Source organism: Saimiri boliviensis, chromosome 1 (assembly GCF_048565385.1).
Source record: "Saimiri boliviensis isolate mSaiBol1 chromosome 1, mSaiBol1.pri, whole genome shotgun sequence".
Lineage (NCBI taxonomy): Eukaryota > Metazoa > Chordata > Mammalia > Primates > Cebidae > Saimiri > Saimiri boliviensis.
In genome coordinates this window covers 169,206,525-169,227,433 of record NC_133449.1, presented here as the reverse complement: position 1 = coordinate 169,227,433, position 20,909 = coordinate 169,206,525, and the positions used below count along the sequence as shown (strand labels likewise).

Here is a 20,909-nt window from a genome sequence, read left to right as displayed (position 1 = left end):
CTTCCCAGATGAATCTAAAGAAACAGAGGGTTCTCCCGTTCGCTCTGTAGATCCAGCACAAGGAGAAAGGCCCGGGCTGAAGGCCATGAGGTCGGTCTTTGGTGAACCCTCGCCAGCGCACACTCTCTGCCTCCTCTGCTGCGAGTAAGACCAACTTCCCACTGCGCTGGAGCACACCAGCGTGGGCTTGCCCGGCGCGCACTCACCCTCGATGGGCAGCGCTGAGCACCGCAGTGCTGTGTACAGCAGCAGCGTGAGCACCAGCAGACTGGATACCGCGCAGATGGCGATGATCAGGTACACGTTGACATCCACCAGCGTCACCTCGGGGCCAGTGGAACCCACTGACCCTCGTGACGATGCCTTTGGTGCCTGGCCGCTCTCCACCAGCGACACCAGAACGGTGGCAGTGGCCGTCAGCGCAGGCTCCCCGTGGTCTTTCACCAGCACTAGGAGGCGCTGGCGCGGAGCATCCGTCTCCTCTAGGGCCCGTGTGGTGCTGATCTCGCCGGTGTACAGCCCCACGCGGAATGGGATGCGCGTGTTGATCCCTTCCGGCTGCAGCTCGTAAGAAAGCCACGCATTGTAGCCTGAGTCTGCGTCCACTGCGCGCACTTTCCCCACCACCTCGCCGGCGCCCACCGACCGCAGCACCAGCTCGCTCACCGCGCCACCGCCAGTGCCACTCCTCCGAGATTCCAGCAGCGCCGGGGCGTTGTCGTTCTCATCCAGCACAAACACCTGCAGAGTCACGTTGCTGCCCAGAGGCGGCACGCCCGCGTCGCGCGCGCTCACCTGGAACTGCAGCAGCTCCAGCTCCTCGTGGTCCAGCGGCTGCAGCGCATACACCTTGCCGCTCTCCGCGTGCACCGACACGTAGCTCGACAGCGCGCGATCGCCCACTCGCCGCTCCACCAGCGAGTAGGACACCAGCGCGTTCTCCTGCGCGTCCGCGTCCTGCGCGGACACAGTGAAGATGTGGCAGCCCGGCGGGTTGTTCTCCTTCACGAACACCGTGTACTCGGGCTGCGCGAACACCGGTGCGTTGTCGTTCACGTCGGCCACCTCCACGGACACGCTGGCCGTGGCCCACAGCGAAGGCGAGCCCCCGTCCCGCGCGGTCACCACCAGCTCGTAGGCCGACACGCTCTCGCGGTCCAGGGCGCTGTCCAGCACCAATGAGTAGTAATTCTTGAAGGTGGACACCAGCTTGAAAGGGACGTGGGGCATTAGGGAGCAGGTCACCTGCCCGTTGGTATCCGCGTCTAGGTCAGTCACACTGATCAGGGCAATAACTGTACCTAGTTGTGCGTTCTCTTTTACAGGAACCGACAGGGTTTTGATAGTCAACTGTGGAGCATTGTCATTAACATCCACAACTTCCACAAGAACTGTACAATGACCAGCCAGTGGTGGGAAACCTTTATCGACAGCCTCTACTGGGATCTTGTGTGCCCTGCTTTCTTCAAAATCCATATGTCCTATCACTGTGATTGCCCCACTTACGGGGTCCATGTGGAACTTGGATTTTATATCTGGTGAAACATCACCGGAGAAGGAGTAAATAATGTCCCCATTCAAGCCCTCGTCTAAATCTGAGGCATTGGGGTTAATCACCAGCGTTCCGATAGAAACGTTTTCTGGTAATTTCACCGTATAGAGGGTTCTGTCGAACACTGGGGCATTGTCATTGACGTCCAGTACCGTGACGAGTAACTGAACGGTGCCAGTCAGTTCAGGCTTGCCTCCGTCGGTGGCCGTAAGCAATAAATGAAGCTCCGGAGTTTCTTCTCTGTCTAGAGGTTTCCGTAATACAAGTCCAAGAGGTTTTACCTGCTGGTTGCTGGTTGGCACGTCCAGAGAGAAATATTCATTGGGGCTCAGTCTGTAAGAGAGCTGGGCGTTCTCCCCGATGTCTGCGTCGGACGCGCCCTCTAGTGGAAACCGAGAGTCAATCGGCCTGGTTTCCGCGATGATCAGATTCTTTTGTGTTGCTGGGAACAAGGGCGGGTTGTCGTTAATGTCCCTCACCTCCACGTCCACATGGAAAACCTGCAACGGCCTGTCCACGATCACCTCCAGGTGGATGCTGCACTCCGCGCTCCGCCCGCACAGCTCCTCGCGGTCGATCCGAGAATTCACAAACAAAATGCCATTCTGCAGATTTACCTCCAGAAGGTCCCCGCGGCCCTTGGAATCCAACTGGAACAGACGCGGCACCAGCTCCGCCAGCTCCAGCCCCAGGTCCTGCGCGATGCGGCCCACGAAGGTGCCGTGTTTAGCCTCCTCCAGGACGGAGTAGTGGACCTGGCCGCTCCCCACCTTCCAGATCGCTAGGATCGTAAGCGAGAGCAGTAGATGCGGAGCCTCTGGGTCTCCTCGACTTGAGTACAACATTTCAAATACTCGGTCTGTTCTAATTGGTGAAAATTGCCTCCAAATTAGGAAAAATCGTCTGATTTCGTCAGTCCCATTCTGCTGTGTTCGCCATTGTTCAGCACAGAGAGAGTGAATAAGAATGGAGTCTCTTTCCCTGGGAAAAGGGCTGTATTTGTCTGGATTCGGAGAGAACATTGCGGCAAAGAGTGACATCACGTGGCCCAAAGTGTAAGTACATATTTCATGAATAAAAATTTTATAATTATTCTGCGAAACTTATTTCATTCTCTTAATTTCTTCTTAAGTAATCACTGGTGAAACAGAAGATCCCGTTTCTCTTGCTGGAGCCTTCTTAGCAGACTGACTGCCTCTAAAAGTTTAGTATGCTTGTGGTTTTTTCATTTCTGAGAAAATTCTCCATGTAAGTTTTAAATAAAGGCAGAAATGGAGTAACAATTAAAATAATTCCATTGAGCAATCACAAATTTTAAATTACAAAATTCTTTTGTTCTGGAATTCAGAGGCTCCCATATGGGGGCTCAAAATGGATTCTGAAGTAAGAGAAATCTAGGAGTTGCAATCTCTAGTGAATATAGGAGCCCAGAAATCTACTGATGAAAAAGAAACTAGGCCATGTTCAAAAAAAAGGAATCAAGAAAAAGGAGGAACCAACTGAGGTAGTTTTCTTGAGTAATTCTGTGATTTGAAATGGTAGAAAGTATTTTAAGAAAAGCGAGAATTGACTTTAAGGTCTTGCATTGTGTGGGGAGAAAAGACATTTTTCTCTTTTGTAAGATTTATATAATCTGTTTCCAGAAATGTGTTGCTTTGATTCTATCCAAGCTTTATCACTTATGAATAATCTCTTCTTTGTAATCTCCAGTATAGTTTGTATTATATTAATATATAATATAATACGAATATATTTTATATAATATATTTTAATTTCATTATTGCTTATTCTTAGTACTCAGGACAATTTCTTGGGATTCTTTCCTGCTTAGGTTCTAGAAAGTTCTCTTGTGAGTTTTACTATCTTATTCCAACGTGCAAGTAGATCAATTCAATCTAGATTTTAGTGTATCTCAAGCCTAAAGGAAAAATTGTGACAGTTTATTGTGCCATTGATGTTTTTGCATATTTATCTTTTGTTTCATATTTCCACTGATAACAACCTAAGAGGTGCTTGTAATAGCTGCTTCTGTCCTTGATTATTGTAGTAGTTTCTCATTTTGTCTTCCCATTCAGGCTTCTTTAAAAAGCTGTAAATTATTTTGCTCAAAGTAGTTTAATAGTCAAATTCCTTAATCACTCAGGGTCATTAGTCTATTGCTCAGAAATCAAGAGATCTTCTTACATTGTTTTTTCTGCCTTCATTCTCTGCAGACTGTATGTTTTAACCAAAGTGGACTTTTCTATGTTTCCAATGACATTTATGCTTTTCTGTGTCTTCAATTTTGCTTATATTTTTTTCTTCCAAGAAATGTCTATTATTCTCAATATTCTCCCAGGGGGAAACTTACTCATTTAAAAACCACCGAAAACACACCTTGCCTCTTCAATTATTGCTTTAAAAATTCAAACAGGAAATTATTGTCTTTCAACTTCAACCTCACTATGATTTACCTCTTTTATACTTGTTACGTTATCGTGCCTTGCACTGTGTGACTCATATTCTTTATTTGATCTCAAATTTTAAAACCAGAGGCTGGGTCTCAGTAATAATTCCTGACATCATGACATTTTATTAGAGATCTGTAAGGATCCTATTTAATGTTTAATGGAGACTGGTTACTACAGTCTTCTCTACTTGCTAAGAAAGAATTTTAAGAGGCTATTCTAGACAGGTGTGGTGGCTCATGTCTGTAATCCCAGCACTTTGGGAGGCTGAGGTGGGCAAATCACAAGGTCAGGAGATCGAGACTATCCTGGCTAAGATGGTGAAACCCTGTCTCTATTAAAACTACAAAAAATTAACTGGGTGTGGTGGTAGGCACCTATAATCTCAGCTACTTGGGAGGCTTAGAGAGGATAATTGCTTGAACCCAGGAGGTGGAGGTTGCAGTGAGCTGAGATTGCACCACTGCACTCCAGCCTGAGCAACAGAGCGAGGCTCTGTCCCCTCCCCCAAAAATAATAAAAATAAAATGCTATTCTATAACACTGTATATAAATGGTTTACTTAATTCATAGAATGACAATATAAATTGACTTTAAATCATCATCAAAACATTGTGTATCACATTTTAAGAAAAATACTATTAATGGAAAGAAACATACAAAGATCTCAAACATCTACTCAGCCCCCTGCAGGATCTCAGGCAACTTTTAAATATGGGAAACATACAACTAACAATGTAAGATAGTCTACATATTCCTTGCAAGGACTTTAACTTTTAGAAAAAACTTTTTTTTCCACATAGGTGGTGTTAACTTGACTTTCCTAAACTCATAATAACTTTCAGATTTTTTTCATTCTACCACACAACATTCAAAGTATTGACACATCCTAGGTTAATCTAAAAATGACTTTATAAAATATAATTTTTACATAAAATAAGATTAATACGGAAGGCCATAATGACTTTCTGACATTTTAGGTTTCCTTTTTGCAATCACTAACTTTTTTTCTCTTCAGAATGATAATGGCTAAATTTTATTATATACCTATCACTTGCCAGAATTTAATATTAATAATTTACAACTATTAACTTACTTGATACAAAAGAAATGTATGCAGTAGAATTCACATTTATCACACAAACATATAAAGCCAAGGAACTGAATAACAAATCCTTCACCAAAGGCTACATATACAAAAATTCGTAAAAGGAGGACTTGATTTAGAGAGCTTCAGAAGCCACAGTACTTAATAACTAACTGCTGACACATTTCCATTTCAGAAATACTTAATAGCTAAAAGCATCATCATAATTAGAATAGTGAAAGGTATTAATGTACAAGAAATAGGTTTAGATTTCCTCACTATGAAAGCACAATCCCTAATTCAAATATCAAGTAGAGAGTTGAGGACACACAGAACTAAATGAGAAGTTGCCAAATACAGTGCTAGGTGGTGGGAAGAATCCTCCTATTTAAGATATTTTGTAAAAGTCAATTAAGTGTTTAGGAGATTTCAGTAATTAAAGTAATACCTGAGAACCAGATAGACATAGACAGAATAGGAAACAGTACTTTCACAAAGGAAAAACTACACACGTTATTCAAACAAGATAATAAAAATAAGCTTTTTTTTTTTTTTTTTTTTTTTTTTTTTTTTTTTTTTAAGATAGAGTTTCACTCCTGTTGCCCAGGCTGGAGTACAATGGCGTGATTGCATTCACCATGACCTCCACCTCCCAGATTCAAGCAATTCTCCTGCCTCAGCTTCCTGAGTAACTGGGATTACAGGCATGTGCCACCATGCCCTGCTAATTTTGTATTTTTAGTAGAGACAGGATTTCACCATGTTGGTCATGCTGATCTTGAACTGCAGACCTCAGGTGATCCTCCCACCTCACTTTCTCAAAGTGCTGGGGTTACAGGCGTGAGCCACTATGCCTGGCAAGCATAATTTTTTAAGTCCTTAAAGGACTAAAATGTAAACAATTTGTTGTTATATAATGTGTTCTAACAGTCAAATAAAATGCTAAGCAAGGACAGGCATTAAGAGAACTGTAAAATCAACTACAAAATAATTCTGCTTTGAGGTTACCTTCAGTTGAACAAGGGGGATAAAATATGCTCATAAATGATTACATTACTGGTTCATAACTGATTAAAAGGTTTAAAACGACACTGCTAACAAACTATAAGAATTCAGAGTCCCAGAAATCCTTCATTCCCTTCCATCAAGTTCCACCATTCCCTCCAAAGCAATATGGGAATTTAATATCAACACAAGTCAAACAGTCACAAGAAGCAAAGGTAAAAAGACAAGAAGAACAAAAAGAAAGAAAAGATTGAAAGACACCAAAGTAAAGTATCTTGGATTTTTCAAAGATTTGTCCCATAATGCTAAATGCTTTTGCATGAACTAATGGGCCATGACAATCCCAAATATTCTGTATAATAAAGATTTATAAATTATATGACTGGTTTGCAAGAATGGAATTACCATGTATAGTTTTTCTGATGAAAATACTTTTCTAAGTCATATATTAAATATCACTTTAATGTAAAATATTATTGATAATATTCCAACTCGCCAACAATGAATTGAATGATTAGAGTTTAGACGATACTTCCCAGACTAAAGTAATCATTTTCTCAACATAGAGGCTCAAAAAACTGTTAAGTTGTTGACAACACAACTGTAAAAATTCATGTAGAATAAAAAGCATGTCTCCAAATAGTAAAATGGTCTAAATAATAATTAATTAAAAGAAGCACTACAAATCTGCTCCTTCTTTGATTTTACTTTTTAACTAGTTTATAATAAAATTTGGAAGAATAGGAAAACTATCAAATTTTGAAAACCACTATTATTCTATATTTTATCACTATGCTGCTTAAAATGGCAATAGTGAAACACAAAAAATATTTGCAACTGCCAGACACTAAAAAGTCAGATAATAAGACGAATAAACTGAGATATTAAAGTGAATAAAAGTAAATATAAGAACAACATAATATTTAAAATTTCAAAGTACAGCATATAGAGTAAGATTAAGAGTTCAGTGCATAAGGACAACTTTGGGGGAAAATGCTCACCAAAGATCCAAATATACTGGACGTCATTAGAGTATTGTTCAGAAAAGACGGCTGTAAGGCAGGCCAAAATAAATATTCAGTAAAAAAAAGAAATTATCCAGTCACAACTTGAGTTTTGAGATAGACTCAACTTGTAGAGAATGATTAATACTGTATTATGTCACTGAAAATGTCTATTAATTATAAAAGGTTTCTAAAAACTGAAATGTTTAAATTTTCACTATAAAATGCGGAGAAAAATAAATATGAAATACTGTCAAAATTACAATTTCCGCAAATAGAATGTATAAGTTCTAAACTTAAATGGACTTACTTCGAGGCCATGAGCAACATTTAAATCTTGCTGTTCGCCTACCTCAACTGATCCCAGATGAGGAGGAAGGCTGGGGCTGAAGGCCATAAGGTCCGTCTTGGGTGCCTCCTCCCCAGAGCACGCCTTCTGCCGCCTTTGCTGCGAGTACGACCAGCTCTCCACCGCACTGGAGCAGACCAAAGTGGGCTTGCCCGCTGGGCCCGCGCCCTCGGTGGGCGGCGCTGAGCACCGCAGCGCAGTGTATAGCAGTAGCGTGAGCACCAGCAGGCTGGACACAGCGCAGACGGCGATGATCAGGTACACGTTGACATCCACCAGCGCAGCTTCGGGACCCACAGCGCCAGCCAACGCCCTGGACGACGCCTTTGGAGCCTGGCTGCTCTCCACCAGCGACACCAGCACTGTGGCCGTGACTGTCAGCGCCGGCTCACCGTGATCCTTCACCAGTACCAGCAGGCGGTGGCGCGGAGAGTCCGCTTCGTCCAGGACACGAGTCGTGCTGATCTCGCCCGTGTACAGCCCCACGCGAAATGGGATGCGCGCGCTACTTGCCGTTGGCTGCAGCTCATACGAAAGCCAAGCATTGTAGCCCGAGTCCGCGTCCACTGCGCGCACCTTTGCCACCACGTGACCCGCACCCACAGACCGCGGCACCAGCTCGCTCACTGCGCCGCCGGTACCACCCACTCGAGGCGCCAGCAGCGCCGGCGCGTTATCGTTCTCGTCCAGCACGAACACCTGAAGCGTCACGTTGCTGCCCAGAGGCGGCACTCCCGCGTCGCGCGCGCTCACCTGGAACTGCAGCAGCTCCAGCTCCTCGTGGTCCAGCGGCTGCAGCGCGTACACCTTGCCGCTCTCCGCGTGCACCGACACGTAGCTCGACAGCGCGCGATCGCCCACCCGCCGCTCCACCAGCGAGTAGGACACCAGCGCGTTCTCCTGCGCGTCCGCGTCCCGCGCCGACACTGTGAAGATGTGGCAGCCCGGCGGGTTGTTCTCTTTCACGAACACCGTGTACTCGGGCTGCGCGAACACCGGCGCGTTGTCGTTCACGTCGGCCACCTCCACGGACACGCTGGCCGTGGTCCACAGCGAAGGAGAGCCCCCGTCCCGCGCGGTCACCACCAGCTCATAAATAGACACTGTCTCCCGGTCCAGGGCGCTGTCCAGCACCAACGAGTAGTAATTCTTGAAGGTGGACACCAGCTTGAAGGGGACGTGGGGTGTCAGGGAGCAGGTCACCTGCCCGTTGGCACCTGAATCGAGGTCGTTCACGCTTATTAGGGCGATGACAGTACCGAATTGAGCGTCTTCACGTACCGGCAAGGATAAGGAAGTCAATGCGATCTCAGGGATGTTATCGTTTTTATCCAAAACTCTCACTAAAACGGTGCAATGACCCGCCATGGGAGGGTGGCCTTTGTCTGTCGCGTCAATGCGAATTTTGTATAAATTTACTTGTTCAAAATCCAAATTACCCCGAATCACTATTTCTCCCGTATTTGGATCTATACTAAACTGGTCAACAACCATGGTTGGAACAAGGCTATTAAAAGAGTATGAAACTGCCCCATTCGCTCTTTCATCCCGATCAGAAGCATTCAGTCTGATAACTGCCGTTCCGTTGTCTGAGTTTTCGAATATTCTTACTTCATATTCAGACTGCTCGAAAGTGGGAGCATTATCATTCACGTCCAGCACTGTGACCAGTAGCTGAACAGTGCCTGTGAGCTCGGGTTTGCCCCCATCTGTGGCTGTCAGAAATAAGTTGTGTGCAGGAGCGTCCTCTCTGTCCAAAGATTTTCTTAAAACGAGCTCAACCAGTTTATTCTCATCGTTCTTTGAATTCACTTCTAGTATGAAGAAATCGTGAGAGCTTAGTCTGTATGTCAACACGGAGTTAGCTCCAATATCTGCATCGGACGCGCCCTCTAGAGGAAACCGAGAATCTGGCATTCGGGATTCTGAAATAAACAGCTTTTGTTCTTTTACCGGGAACACTGGCGGATTGTCATTAATGTCTTTCACCTCCACGTCCACATGGAAAACCTGCAGCGGCCTGTCCACGATCACCTCCAGGTGGATGCTGCACTCCGCGCTCCGCCCGCACAGCTCCTCGCGGTCGATCCGAGAATTCACAAACAAAATGCCATTCTGCAGATTTACCTCCAGAAGGTCCCCGTGTGCTTTGGACGCCACCCGGAACAGACGCGGCACCAGCTCCGCCAGCTCCAGCCCCAGGTCCTGCGCGATGCGGCCCACGAAGGTGCCGTGTTTGGCCTCCTCGGAGACGGAGTAGTGGAGCTGACCGCTCCCCACCTTCCAGGCTGCGAGGAGCAGAAGCGAGAGTAGTAGTCGCCAGGATCTCAGGTCTCCTCGCCAGTGATAAACCATGTTAAATAGTCGTTTCCTGTCAGAAAATCTTATCTTAATATAGAGACGAACGATTATACTTTCCAGAGTCTTTTAATCCAATTCCGCTGCATCTGCCATTGTTCGGCCTTTAGACAGATGCTCTCAGAGGAACGACTTTGAACCTTGGTTAAACGGAACTTCTTGGTAGACAGCGACATCATGTGGCTTCAAAAGGTAATGATTACATGAATTACTTCAGCAATAGTTGGGTTCTTTTATGCACTTTGTTATTTCTTTATCATACTTTAATAGTAAATCCTTAACTTTATCTACTGCAGAGGCATTCATGCCGTCCGGCTCCTTACATTAGTATCAACTTGAATTTCTTTCTTCATAAGGAAAGGAGTTTCTTCCTAATGTTTTAAATATTGTATCAATTAAAAATACATTTAAGTATGACCTGTATGTCATCGATATCAGAAATGTAAACTATCCTCCATAGTTTCGTGTGGAAGAAATGCATTAATATTTACTTGGTCGCCAGAAACACTGGTATATATTACTCTGAGGTGAGCATATAATTCTAACTTTTCTATATTTTATCTTCTTGTGGATTATTGTTAAATTTCTGCTTTTCTTTATTCAATAAATGTCAAATTACCTATACAGTTTTATTTACTGATGTAATATAAATATGTGCATATTCTTTACACTATTTCTCGATATCTCTATAGGTTGTTAAATTAAGCCTCTCACTTAAAACATTTTCCTTTATGATTTCTCTGACATGCCAAACTCTAGTAGTATTTCCACTATTGGCTTGTTTGTTAGTTCTTCATCTTTCTTCTGCTCCAAAATGTGGATACTTTCCAGCTATATGCCTTCAATCTTTTTTCCCCAATCTTTTTGTTTAATGTTTCTATTTCCAGGGCTTCAAACTAGCCTGTTACTTGAAGTATTCTTAACACCATATCTACAACCCTCATTTCCTTTCTACCTGACATTTTTACCTGTATATCCTGACATTGCCTAGAAAATGAGCTGACCAAAATTAAAAGAATATCTGATCAACAGTCACGCAAAATCCAAATAATTAAAAACTCACAATTTTTATAGCATGGCCATTCTCCACACTTAATCATATGCATTTTTGTGACTTCTTCTCGCTTGCCTACCATACTCAAAGTTTGTATACATCCAATCTCTCCTTTCATGTGTGATAAATTTTGCCTTTATTAATACAGCTTTTCCACCAGATTGCACTAAAATCTTCAGCAAGTTCATCTTTCTCTTGACCAATTGTCAAGACATTAGACTTCCATCTGGGAGATAGGCTATGTGATGATGAGCTAATCTCCTCGGTGCTAAGGTTAACCACTTTCCAATATGAGTCATATTTTATAGGAAAGATGTTGTCTCATTCTTGGTACATTCTTTATTCAAAGTTTTTCTTCTATTCCTTCATCTTTATCTGTCAAAATTCTATTCATCTTTCAAAGTCCACCTCAAAAGTAAATTCCCCATGGATTCATCATGAATGCCTTCATTGTAGGTGATTAAGAGCTCCTCTAAATTTCTACAGAATTGTTATCCAAAAAAAATTAGGTAAAACAGGAAAGGTGAATAACGGCATTTTCTGTGAAATGCTTTAAATTTTTTCTCACATTATTTACATGAAGACTATCTTTGTAGTTGATTCTAAATACTAGCCATTTGTAAAGAAAACAGCACTACTCAATGTCTCAGGAGTTTGAGACAAGCCTGGGCAACATGGTAAGATCCCATCTCTACCAAAAAAAAAAAAAAATACAAAAATTAGCTGGGCATGGTTTTGTATGCCTATAGTCCCAGAAACTTGGGAGGCTGCCATAAAAAGATCATTTGAAACCAGGAGGCAGAGGTTGCAGTGAGCCCAGATTGTGCCACTGCACTGCAGCCTGGGCTACAGAGTGAGACCCTGTCTCAATAACAACAGCAATAATAATAATAATTGGTGAATACAGTTTGGGTGGCTAAGGAGGATCCTCTATCAACTTCAAATATTTCCCAAAATAAATAGAATATTTAAAACTTTCTTAATAATATGCTAGGAAGGTTTTAAATACATATATAAGTAAGCATAAAAGGAAAATAACAAAGCAATAAAAACAGAATTACAATTACCATCTTGAAAGTCAAAGATATTTATAGATATTTCCTCAAAAGTGAATATTCTTTCAACGGGAGAAGCAAACTTGGTCTGCTTATGGTTGACATACTACTGCTCAATGGTAAATAATTCTATTGATTAGCAAACAGGTTTTTGACTTTGTAGTGCCTCTACTCTTATTCACATTGGAAACAGTAACATATCCTAAAATAATTTCCTGAAGTGTGTTAGAATATTATGAACAGTGAAAATTGACCATCAGTTCTGAGTTTTTATTTTACTTTATTTTATTTTTGAGGTATGGTCTTGCTCTGTCACCTAGGCTGGAGTTCAGCGGCATGATAACTGCAGATTGGACCTCCCTGGCTCAACTGATGCTCCCACCTCAGCCTCCTGAGTGGCTGAAACTATAGACATGCACCATCATGCACAGCTAATTTTTTATATTTTTTTCTAGAGACAGAGTCTCTACAAAAGATACACAGGCTGGTGTCAAACTCCTAGACTCAGGCAATGCTCCTGCCTCAGGCTCCTGAAATGCTGGGAGTAGAGATGTTTGTCACCACACCCAGTTAACTATCATTTTTTTAACCAATCAAAGTATTTGTAAAAAATTTTAAGAGTCTGGATGATTCAGTTATTGTTTCATTAATGTTCATAATACAGAACTGGGTGAATAAATAATGATATATCTATACGACAAAGTAAGATGCAAATACTTTTTTTTTTTTTTTGAGACGGAGTTTCGCTCTTGTTACCCAGGCTGGAGTGCAATGGCGCGATCTCGGCTCACCGCAACCTCCGCCTCCTGGGTTCAGGCAATTCTCCTGTCTCAGCCTCCTGAGTAGCTGGGATTACAGGCACGTGCCACCATGCCCAGCTAATTTTTTGTATTTTTAGTAGAGACGGGGTTTCACCATGTTGACCAGGATGGTCTCGATCTCTCGACCTCGTGATCCACCTGCCTCGGCCTCCCAGAGTGCTGGGATTACAGGCTTGAGCCACGGCGCCCGGCCGCAAATACTTTTTAAAATAAAAAAGTAAATCATCAAAAAGGAGTAAGCTCTAGTGAAAAAATATGACACAAAACCCAATATACAATTTAGGCCGGAGGCTATGGTTCATGCCTGTAATCCCAGCACTTTGGGAGGCCAAGACAGGCAGATCCCTTGAGCTCAAGTTTGAGACCAGCTGGGGCAACATGGTGAAACTCTGTCTCTACTAAAAATACAAAAAGAAATTAGCCCAGCATGTTGGCCAGTGTCTGTAATCCCAGCTACTTTGGAGACTGAGGCATGACAATAGCTTGAACCTGAGAAGCAGAGATTGCAGTGAGCCAATATCGCACCATTGCACTCCAGCATTGGTGACACAGTGAAACTCTTCTCAAAAAATAGAAAATTTTATATATATATATAATTTAAAGTGGAAAAGCAAAAAATGCAGAAGGGTAGGTTTCTACTGTAATCACTTCTTTTTAAAAAGAAAAAATGGAAAGACAAATGGCAGGCTGAGTGTGATTGCTCATGTCTGTAATCACAACACTTTGGGAGGCCAAGGTAGGAGGATCGCTTAAAGCCAGGAGTTCAAGACCAACCTGGAAAACAAGACTCTATCCCTTGCTACAAAAAAAATAAAATAAAATTAGCCAGGCACGATGACACACAGACAGTATTCACAGCTACTCCAGAGGCTGAGGTGGGAGGATCCTGTGAGCCCAGGACTTCCAAGTTCCAGTGACCTATAATCCTGCCACTGCATTTCAGCATCCTAGATGATGAAGTGAGACCCTGTCTCAAAAAAAGAAAGGAAAGGAGAGGAGAGAAAGAAGTGGCAAATTCTAAAAAATGTATATAGGCTATTTACAATTTGGCGATTGTAAATATATACATATATTTATAATTTGGCAATAATTTTGGAATATATTTTAAAAAACTAAAACTGATTCAGAAATTCAGAAAGGTAAAGTGAATGGTTTGGGTTTGGAGGAGGCAAGGAGATTTTTCTCTATGTATTAGATTTGACTCTTTGAAATTTTGAACGTGAATATATTTCTTATACCAACAAGGAACAAAATAAAAAATACTATTAAACTGCCATTTAAACTGTTTTTAAATTGTTCATATTAATTCATCAAAAGCATGGCAAATACTTTTCAACGAAATTAAAAAGAAGTCAGTAGTAAACAAATATGATAAAAAGAAGATAAATTGATGTAAAAGAAATTTTTTAAATTCAAGTTCTAAACTACAAAGAGGCAAAATTTAACAGAGGATTTTGACACATGTATATTTTATAAAATGACAATACATAGAATAAATACTAGGTAAAATATATATTAAAATTTGTTTACTATAGCATTTATAAATATTGACTATCAAAATATGAATATGTAAATATTTAATTATGTAAATACGCTACAGAAGAAAGGTGAATCCATTGTTCCAGTTAGCGAAGTCCTCCTCCAAAAATAGAGTAATCAACATAAACCATAGATTTTGATCTACAATATTACATATCCCAAAACAAAAGTATATATTAAATGTAATTCCAAATAATTAATGCAAATACAGTATAACACTAAAAACTAATTATATATAAAGCTATCAACTAAAAAAGAAATTATGAAAGAAAATTTAAGGAGACAAATTGAACTAATTATTTTTAAATTGTTGGAAACAAGATAATTTATAACTCACACTGTCTGTAGAGGAGGGACCCTGAGGAAGGCTTGGACTGAAGGCCATGAGGTCGGTCTTGTGTGGGCCCTCCCCAGAGCACACTCTCTGCCGCCTCTGGTGTGAGAATGACCAACTCCCCACTGCGCTGGAGCACACCAGAGTAGGCTTTACCAGACCACAGGCGCCCTCGGAGGACGGCGCTGAGCACCGCAGCGCAGTGTACAGCAGCAGGATAAGCACCAACAGACTGGACACGGCGCAGATGGCGATGATCAGATAGACGTTGACATCCAACAGTGTGGTCTCTGGGCCTGCAACGCCCACCGATGCCAGCGACGATGCCTTTGGCGCCTGGCCACTTTCCACCAGCGACACCAGCACGGTGGCTGTGGCTGTCAGCGAGGGCTCCCCGTGGTCCTTTACCAGAACCCGAAGGTGGTGGCGAGGTGCATCTGTCTCGTCTAGGGCTCGTGTCGTGCTGATCTCGCCAGTATATAGCCCCACGCGGAACGGGATGCGTATGCCGGCGGACACCGGTTGCAATTCGAACGAAAGCCACGCGTTGTAGCCTGAGTCTGCGTCAACTGCGCGTACCTTCGCCACCACATGACCGGTGCCCACAGACCGCGGCACGAGCTCGCTCACAGCACCACCAGTGCCACCCACTCGAGGCGCCAGCAGCGCCGGCGCGTTATCGTTCTCATCCAGCACGAAAACCTGCAGTGTCACGTTGCTGCTCAGAGGCGGCACCCCCGCGTCGCGCGCGCTCACCTGGAACTGCAGCAGCTCCAGCTCCTCGTGGTCCAGCGGCTGCAGCGCGTACACCTTGCCGCTCTCCGCGTGCACCGACACGTAGCTCGACAGCGCGCGATCGCCCACCCGCCGCTCCACCAGCGAGTAGGACACCAGCGCGTTCTCCTGCGCGTCCGCGTCCTGCGCGGACACAGTGAAGATGTGGCAGCCCGGCGGGTTGTTCTCTTTCACGAACACCGTGTACTCGGGCTGCGCGAACACCGGCGCGTTGTCGTTCACGTCGGCCACCTCCACGGACACGCTGGCCGTGGCCCACAGCGAAGGCGAGCCCCCGTCCCGCGCGGTCACCACCAGCTCATAGGCCGACACGCTCTCGCGGTCCAGGGCGCTGTCCAGCACCAATGAGTAGTAATTCTTGAAGGTGGACACCAGCTTGAAGGGGACGTGTGGCGTCAGGGAGCAGGTAACCTGTCCGTTTACTCCAAAATCTTGGTCAAACACGCTAATCAATGTGATGACTGTACCTGGCTGGGCGTCCTCTGAGATAGGGAGAGACAGGGAAGTGAGAGTCAACTGTGGAGCATTGTCATTAACATCCACAACTTCCACAAGAACTGTACAATGACCAGCCAGTGGTGGGAAACCTTTATCGACAGCCTCTACTGGGATCTTGTGTGCCCTGCTTTCTTCAAAATCCATATGTCCTATCACTGTGATTGCCCCACTTACGGGGTCCATGTGGAACTTGGATTTTATATCTGGTGAAACATCACTGGAGAAGGAGTAAATAATGTCCCCATTCAAGCCTTCGTCTAAATCTGAGGCATTGGGGTTAATCACCAGCGTTCCGATAGAAACGTTTTCTGGTAATTTCACCGTATAGAGGGTTCTGTCGAACACTGGGGCATTGTCATTGACGTCCAGTACCGTGACGAGTAACTGAACGGTGCCAGTCAGTTCAGGCTTGCCTCCGTCGGTGGCCGTAAGCAATAAATGAAGCTCCGGAGTTTCTTCTCTGTCTAGAGGTTTCCGTAATACAAGTCCAAGAGGTTTTACCTGCTGGTTACTGGTTGGCACGTCCAGAGAGAAATATTCATTGGGGCTCAGTCTGTAAGAGAGCTGGGCGTTCTCCCCGATGTCTGCGTCGGACGCGCCCTCTAGTGGAAACCGAGAGTCAATCGGCCTGGATTCCGCGATGATCAGATTCTTTTGTGTTGCTGGGAACAAGGGCGGGTTGTCGTTAATGTCCCTCACCTCCACGTCCACATGGAAAACCTGCAGCGGCCTGTCCACGATCACCTCCAGGTGGATGCTGCACTCCGCGCTCCGCCCGCACAGCTCCTCGCGGTCGATCCGAGAATTCACAAACAAAATGCCATTCTGCAGATTTACCTCCAGAAGGTCCCCACGGAATTTGCACACCACCCGGAACAGACGCGGCACCAGCTCCGCCAGCTCCAGCCCCAAGTCCTGCGCGATGCGGCCCACGAAGGTGCCGTGTTTAGCCTCCTCCGGAACCGAGTAATGGAGCTGACCTCTTCCCGCCTCCCAAGCTGCTAGAATTATAATAAACAGCAGTAGATGTCGGCCTCCTGGGTCGTATCCACTCGGGAACACCATTTCAAATTACTGGCGTCTTTTTCTAGTCAGCAAAGCTTGCCTCCGAATGTATAGGAATATTTTTATCTCTTCATTTCAATCTCGATGTGTGGCCATTGTTGTGCATCCAAAGAGTGAAAGAGAGTGGAGCGTCTTTCCAGTGTGAAAAGGAATGACTTCCTTTTGTTGATTATGAAAGAATTTGCGGTAAAGAGCGACATCATGTGGCCCAAATAGTAAGTAGGAATTACAAACTATTAATCGGATGAAAGGTTTTATTTCAAACTCTAAATTTTTTTCTTCATTGTTGTTAAAGGTTAAAATAGCATTTTGCATGCTTGTCAGAGGCATTCTTAGGTGACTGATGATTTTTTAATATTTAGTGTGACCATAACTGTAGCTTCCTCATGCCTTAAACTTTTTTTTTATACAGTTTTAAATAAAGTTAGAAACCTAAGTGACAAAATGAATCTGAACAACTGCCAGTTTAAATTCATTTGATCTAGATCCCAGGAAACTTCATATTCTTGATTCAATGTCCCTTGTTAAGAACAATCCTGTACTTTTGCGGACCCAGGATCTCAAGAATCTACTGATTGATGAAAGAGAAACTTAGAAAGATGTGTGTGTGTGTGTGTGTGTGTGTGTGTGTGTGTGTTCTTTAACTATCCAGATTCTTTTCTTGGGAAAACAAAACAAGAGAAGTTTGGGGGGAATCTTTGAAGGGGAAGAATTTGTATCATGTCAACTTTTTGAGTAGGAAGTATTCTGAATTTTTCCCTATAGCAGAATCTATATTATATTGTTTAAGGAATTCATGATTTTATATTTGTTTCCTCATTCTATCCTTTTGAACACTTTTGCATTTTTACAAGCAAGTGTTTTTACAATCTCTTTGAATACAAACCTGTTTTTACAATCTCAAATATGATTTATATTATTTCTTTTATAATATGTTTATTTTATTAGATAAATTTCAGTGCTCACCCATCATACATAGAGCAGCCCTTTGATCAAGTCTTCAGGTATTTCATCCTTTTTTGGATCTACTTTACAGCATTAGTTTTCTTGAATGTTTCACTCCAATGTTCCCAATGGCATGTAAAATAATTATGTTTGTATTCAGATGCTGTCCTAAATAAGTTTTTATAATTGCTGCTCTCCTGGAGTATTGCAGTATCTTATTTTGTGATTTGTCCATTCTAATTTCATTCATCCTTCATTTAATCCTTGCGGTCGCCTTCCTGAAACACTTTTTATTCCTATTGCTTCACACTTCTTGACAGCCTTCAAATGACTTTTAAAGAGTGTCAAAATTACTTGTCTAGTACTCAAGGTTACCTTAAAGGTTTTTCTCATATGGTCTTGCTTTATCTCACACTCTCTCTTATAGGAACCATGTGCTTTACCCAAAGTGGACTATTTCTTATTTCTAGGTACATTTGGAATTTTCTGTGTACTCATTTACTTAAATTAGTCTCTTCTCAAGAATATCGATTAGTCTCCATCTTCTCCGAGGGAAAACTCTTTCTGTTTTACAACCAGTTAAACATCATCACTTTTCACAGGCTCCTTCAACAAGTGGAAAAGGCCAAGATTTTTTTTCAATTCCAGTCACCCTGTGACGTACCTTTCTAGCACCTCTCACAATATTCTTCCTTTTACTATCATTGTATTTATGTAGGATACTTATCTTTATTTATCTACTAAATTTGAGCCAAGGACTGGGTCTTGTTAATTCGATGGTCCTTAGCAGGCACAGTGTGATACTCTTAGAGGCCCTCCTAGAAATTTTTTTAAAAAATTTACTCACTAGCAATGCTATAGTTCTCTACTTCCCAAGAAAGTATGCTGTTTTGAGATGTTAGATATCATTATCTACACCAATGGTGCTCTTTAGTATAATCATAGACAATTTTGCCAATCTTAAGTATGAAGAGGAAGTTTTATTTTTAATTTTAGTGCAATATTAATTATAATGCTTAAAGATTATCATGTACTTCTTTTTAAAAAACACAAAACACTACTAATGGTTTCTGCCATTTCAAGAATGGAAAATGCACACATTAGGGAATACACACTGCAACTCAGTCTCCTAAAGGCCCTTGAGCAACTTTTAATGTGGACAAATACACCATTCAAGCTTGTAGTAGTCTCATATTTCCTGGGAATACGGACAACACAAAAAGGTAAAACCACCTTCAGGAAATCACAGAGGACTCAGCAAGTTAAATGTCTTTTGAATCCATAAAACTTTTCCACTGTTAAAGTCTTAATTCAATTTTCAACTTTGAAGCACTCATTTTAAATTACTTTTAATGTAGCACATTGCATTCAAAATGTTAGCGACATCTCGGATTAATTTTATAATTATGGACTCACTGTGAATAATAAAAATTTATATTTACATAAAATAAAAACAATACGGAATCCATAATGAGAGTTTTCTAATATAAAATGACATAAAGTTTTTCTTTCCCTCTTCAGAAAACTAGTGGCAAATTTTATTAAGCACTTACTAGTTGGCAATCATGGCTATAACCACCTTACAATATCAACTTACTAAAACTTTATGACAATTCTATCATTGAAACTATTGTTTGTCATTCCAACTTTACAGGAGAAACTAAAATGGAACATGAAACAATCCATCCACAAAACAAAATTGGTAGTGGTGGAATTTAGGCAAGGAGGGATAGCACCAAAACTCCCAATCACTACTTTTTGCTGCTTTCCATTTAAAGAAATAATGAATAGCCAGAAATTGTGGTTCACACCTATAATCCTAGTACTTTGGGAGGCCAAGGCAGGCAGATCCCCGGCACTCAGGAATTTGAGGCCAACCTGGGCAACATGGAGAAACCCCATCTCTACAAAAAAGGTGGGCTGCACGGTGGTGCTCAAGTGCAGTCCCAGCTACTCTGGAGGCTGAGGTGGGAGAATTGTTTGAGCCCAAGAATTTGAGGATGCAGTGAGTCATGATTGCACCACTGCACTCCAGTCTGGGTGAAAGAGCAAAACCCTGTCTGTTACACACACACACACACACACACACACACACACAGAGTAGTTTAAATTACTGTACAGAAACAATGAAAACATTAACACAAAAAAATAGATTTAGACTCCATGAAGAGAAGCCCATCAAATGAAATTTGATCAGAAATAAGAGAGCTGCAATGCCAGAGGAATGCAGTTTTCATATAAATTTACTTGATCACAAGGTCCAAATTCTCTTGAATCATCATTTTCCCAGTATTTAGGTTGGTAGTAAGTCAATCAATAACCATAAGTCGAATAGATTTATTAAAGAGTTCAAAATCTCCCTATTCACTTCTTCATCCCAATCAGAAGTATTCAGGCTAAAAACTATTGGTTTTGTCCTTTATTCCTCAATAGTTTAAAAGAGGGACAATAAATAAACACTATTGTCTCCTGGAATCACGAGTCTAAAAAGGGAACCACAGATAAACAGATATGATGATTAGAGTTCTTACACAAAATGGATAGAATCAAAGTGTTAGCTTAATAAAAGTCTCAGCAGAAAAAAACATTGAAACAGAAAGCATAATGACAAGTGATACAGTGGTGCTCGAATTTCAATATATTATCAAAAAAAGAGTATGTGAAAAAAATATCCTAAAGCTCAAAGGCAAATGAAAATCCTATATAATTAATCAGAAAAAAATACTACTATGAATCTGAATTAAAATGCAACAGAAAAGGATGTATCCAAGAATATATTCTGAGTTTGAAGACAAATTCTGAGGGGCAGATTGCAGACAGCAATCGCTAATTTCACTTAAATTATAAATATTAGAGAAGCAAAGAGATTATAATAAAAAACAGAATGACATGAAAACATGTGAATATTGTAAAATTAGTTAAAAATTAAAAACAAATATGAGGAAAACAATTATAAAATTTAAATTAAAAAATTAACTGTTAATTATGAAAATTCACTTAC

The 20,909-nt window shown here is 42.1% G+C and overlaps 3 protein-coding genes across 9 annotated transcripts in view; all 3 read right to left on the bottom strand.

The window, feature by feature from the left end:
• LOC120360103 (protocadherin alpha-C2) overlaps positions 1 to 20,909 on the bottom strand; it is a 196,793-nt gene that overhangs the window by 129,711 nt on the left and 46,173 nt on the right. For 2 of the 7 annotated variants that reach the window (XM_039471723.2, XM_074380536.1), the window contains exon 1: positions 1 to 2,585. The exons of the other annotated variants lie outside the window; for them this stretch is intronic. In XM_039471723.2, coding sequence (XP_039327657.2) covers positions 1 to 2,574 — 2,574 coding nt within the window. In that variant the 5' untranslated portion in view covers positions 2,575 to 2,585. Of the gene's footprint in view, positions 2,586 to 20,909 lie in introns of those variants that run through there. 7 annotated transcript variants of the gene reach the window in all.
• On the bottom strand, positions 7,323 to 9,931 carry LOC120364921 (protocadherin alpha-8). Its single transcript, XM_039471758.2, has one exon. It carries the CDS (start codon positions 9,797 to 9,799, stop codon positions 7,355 to 7,357), a length of 2,445 nt encoding a protein of 814 aa, XP_039327692.2. The 5' UTR covers positions 9,800 to 9,931; the 3' UTR covers positions 7,323 to 7,354.
• Positions 14,183 to 20,900, bottom strand: LOC120364929 (protocadherin alpha-7). The gene has a single exon (XM_039471772.2). It carries the CDS (start codon positions 16,961 to 16,963, stop codon positions 14,564 to 14,566), a length of 2,400 nt encoding a protein of 799 aa, XP_039327706.1. The 5' UTR covers positions 16,964 to 20,900; the 3' UTR covers positions 14,183 to 14,563.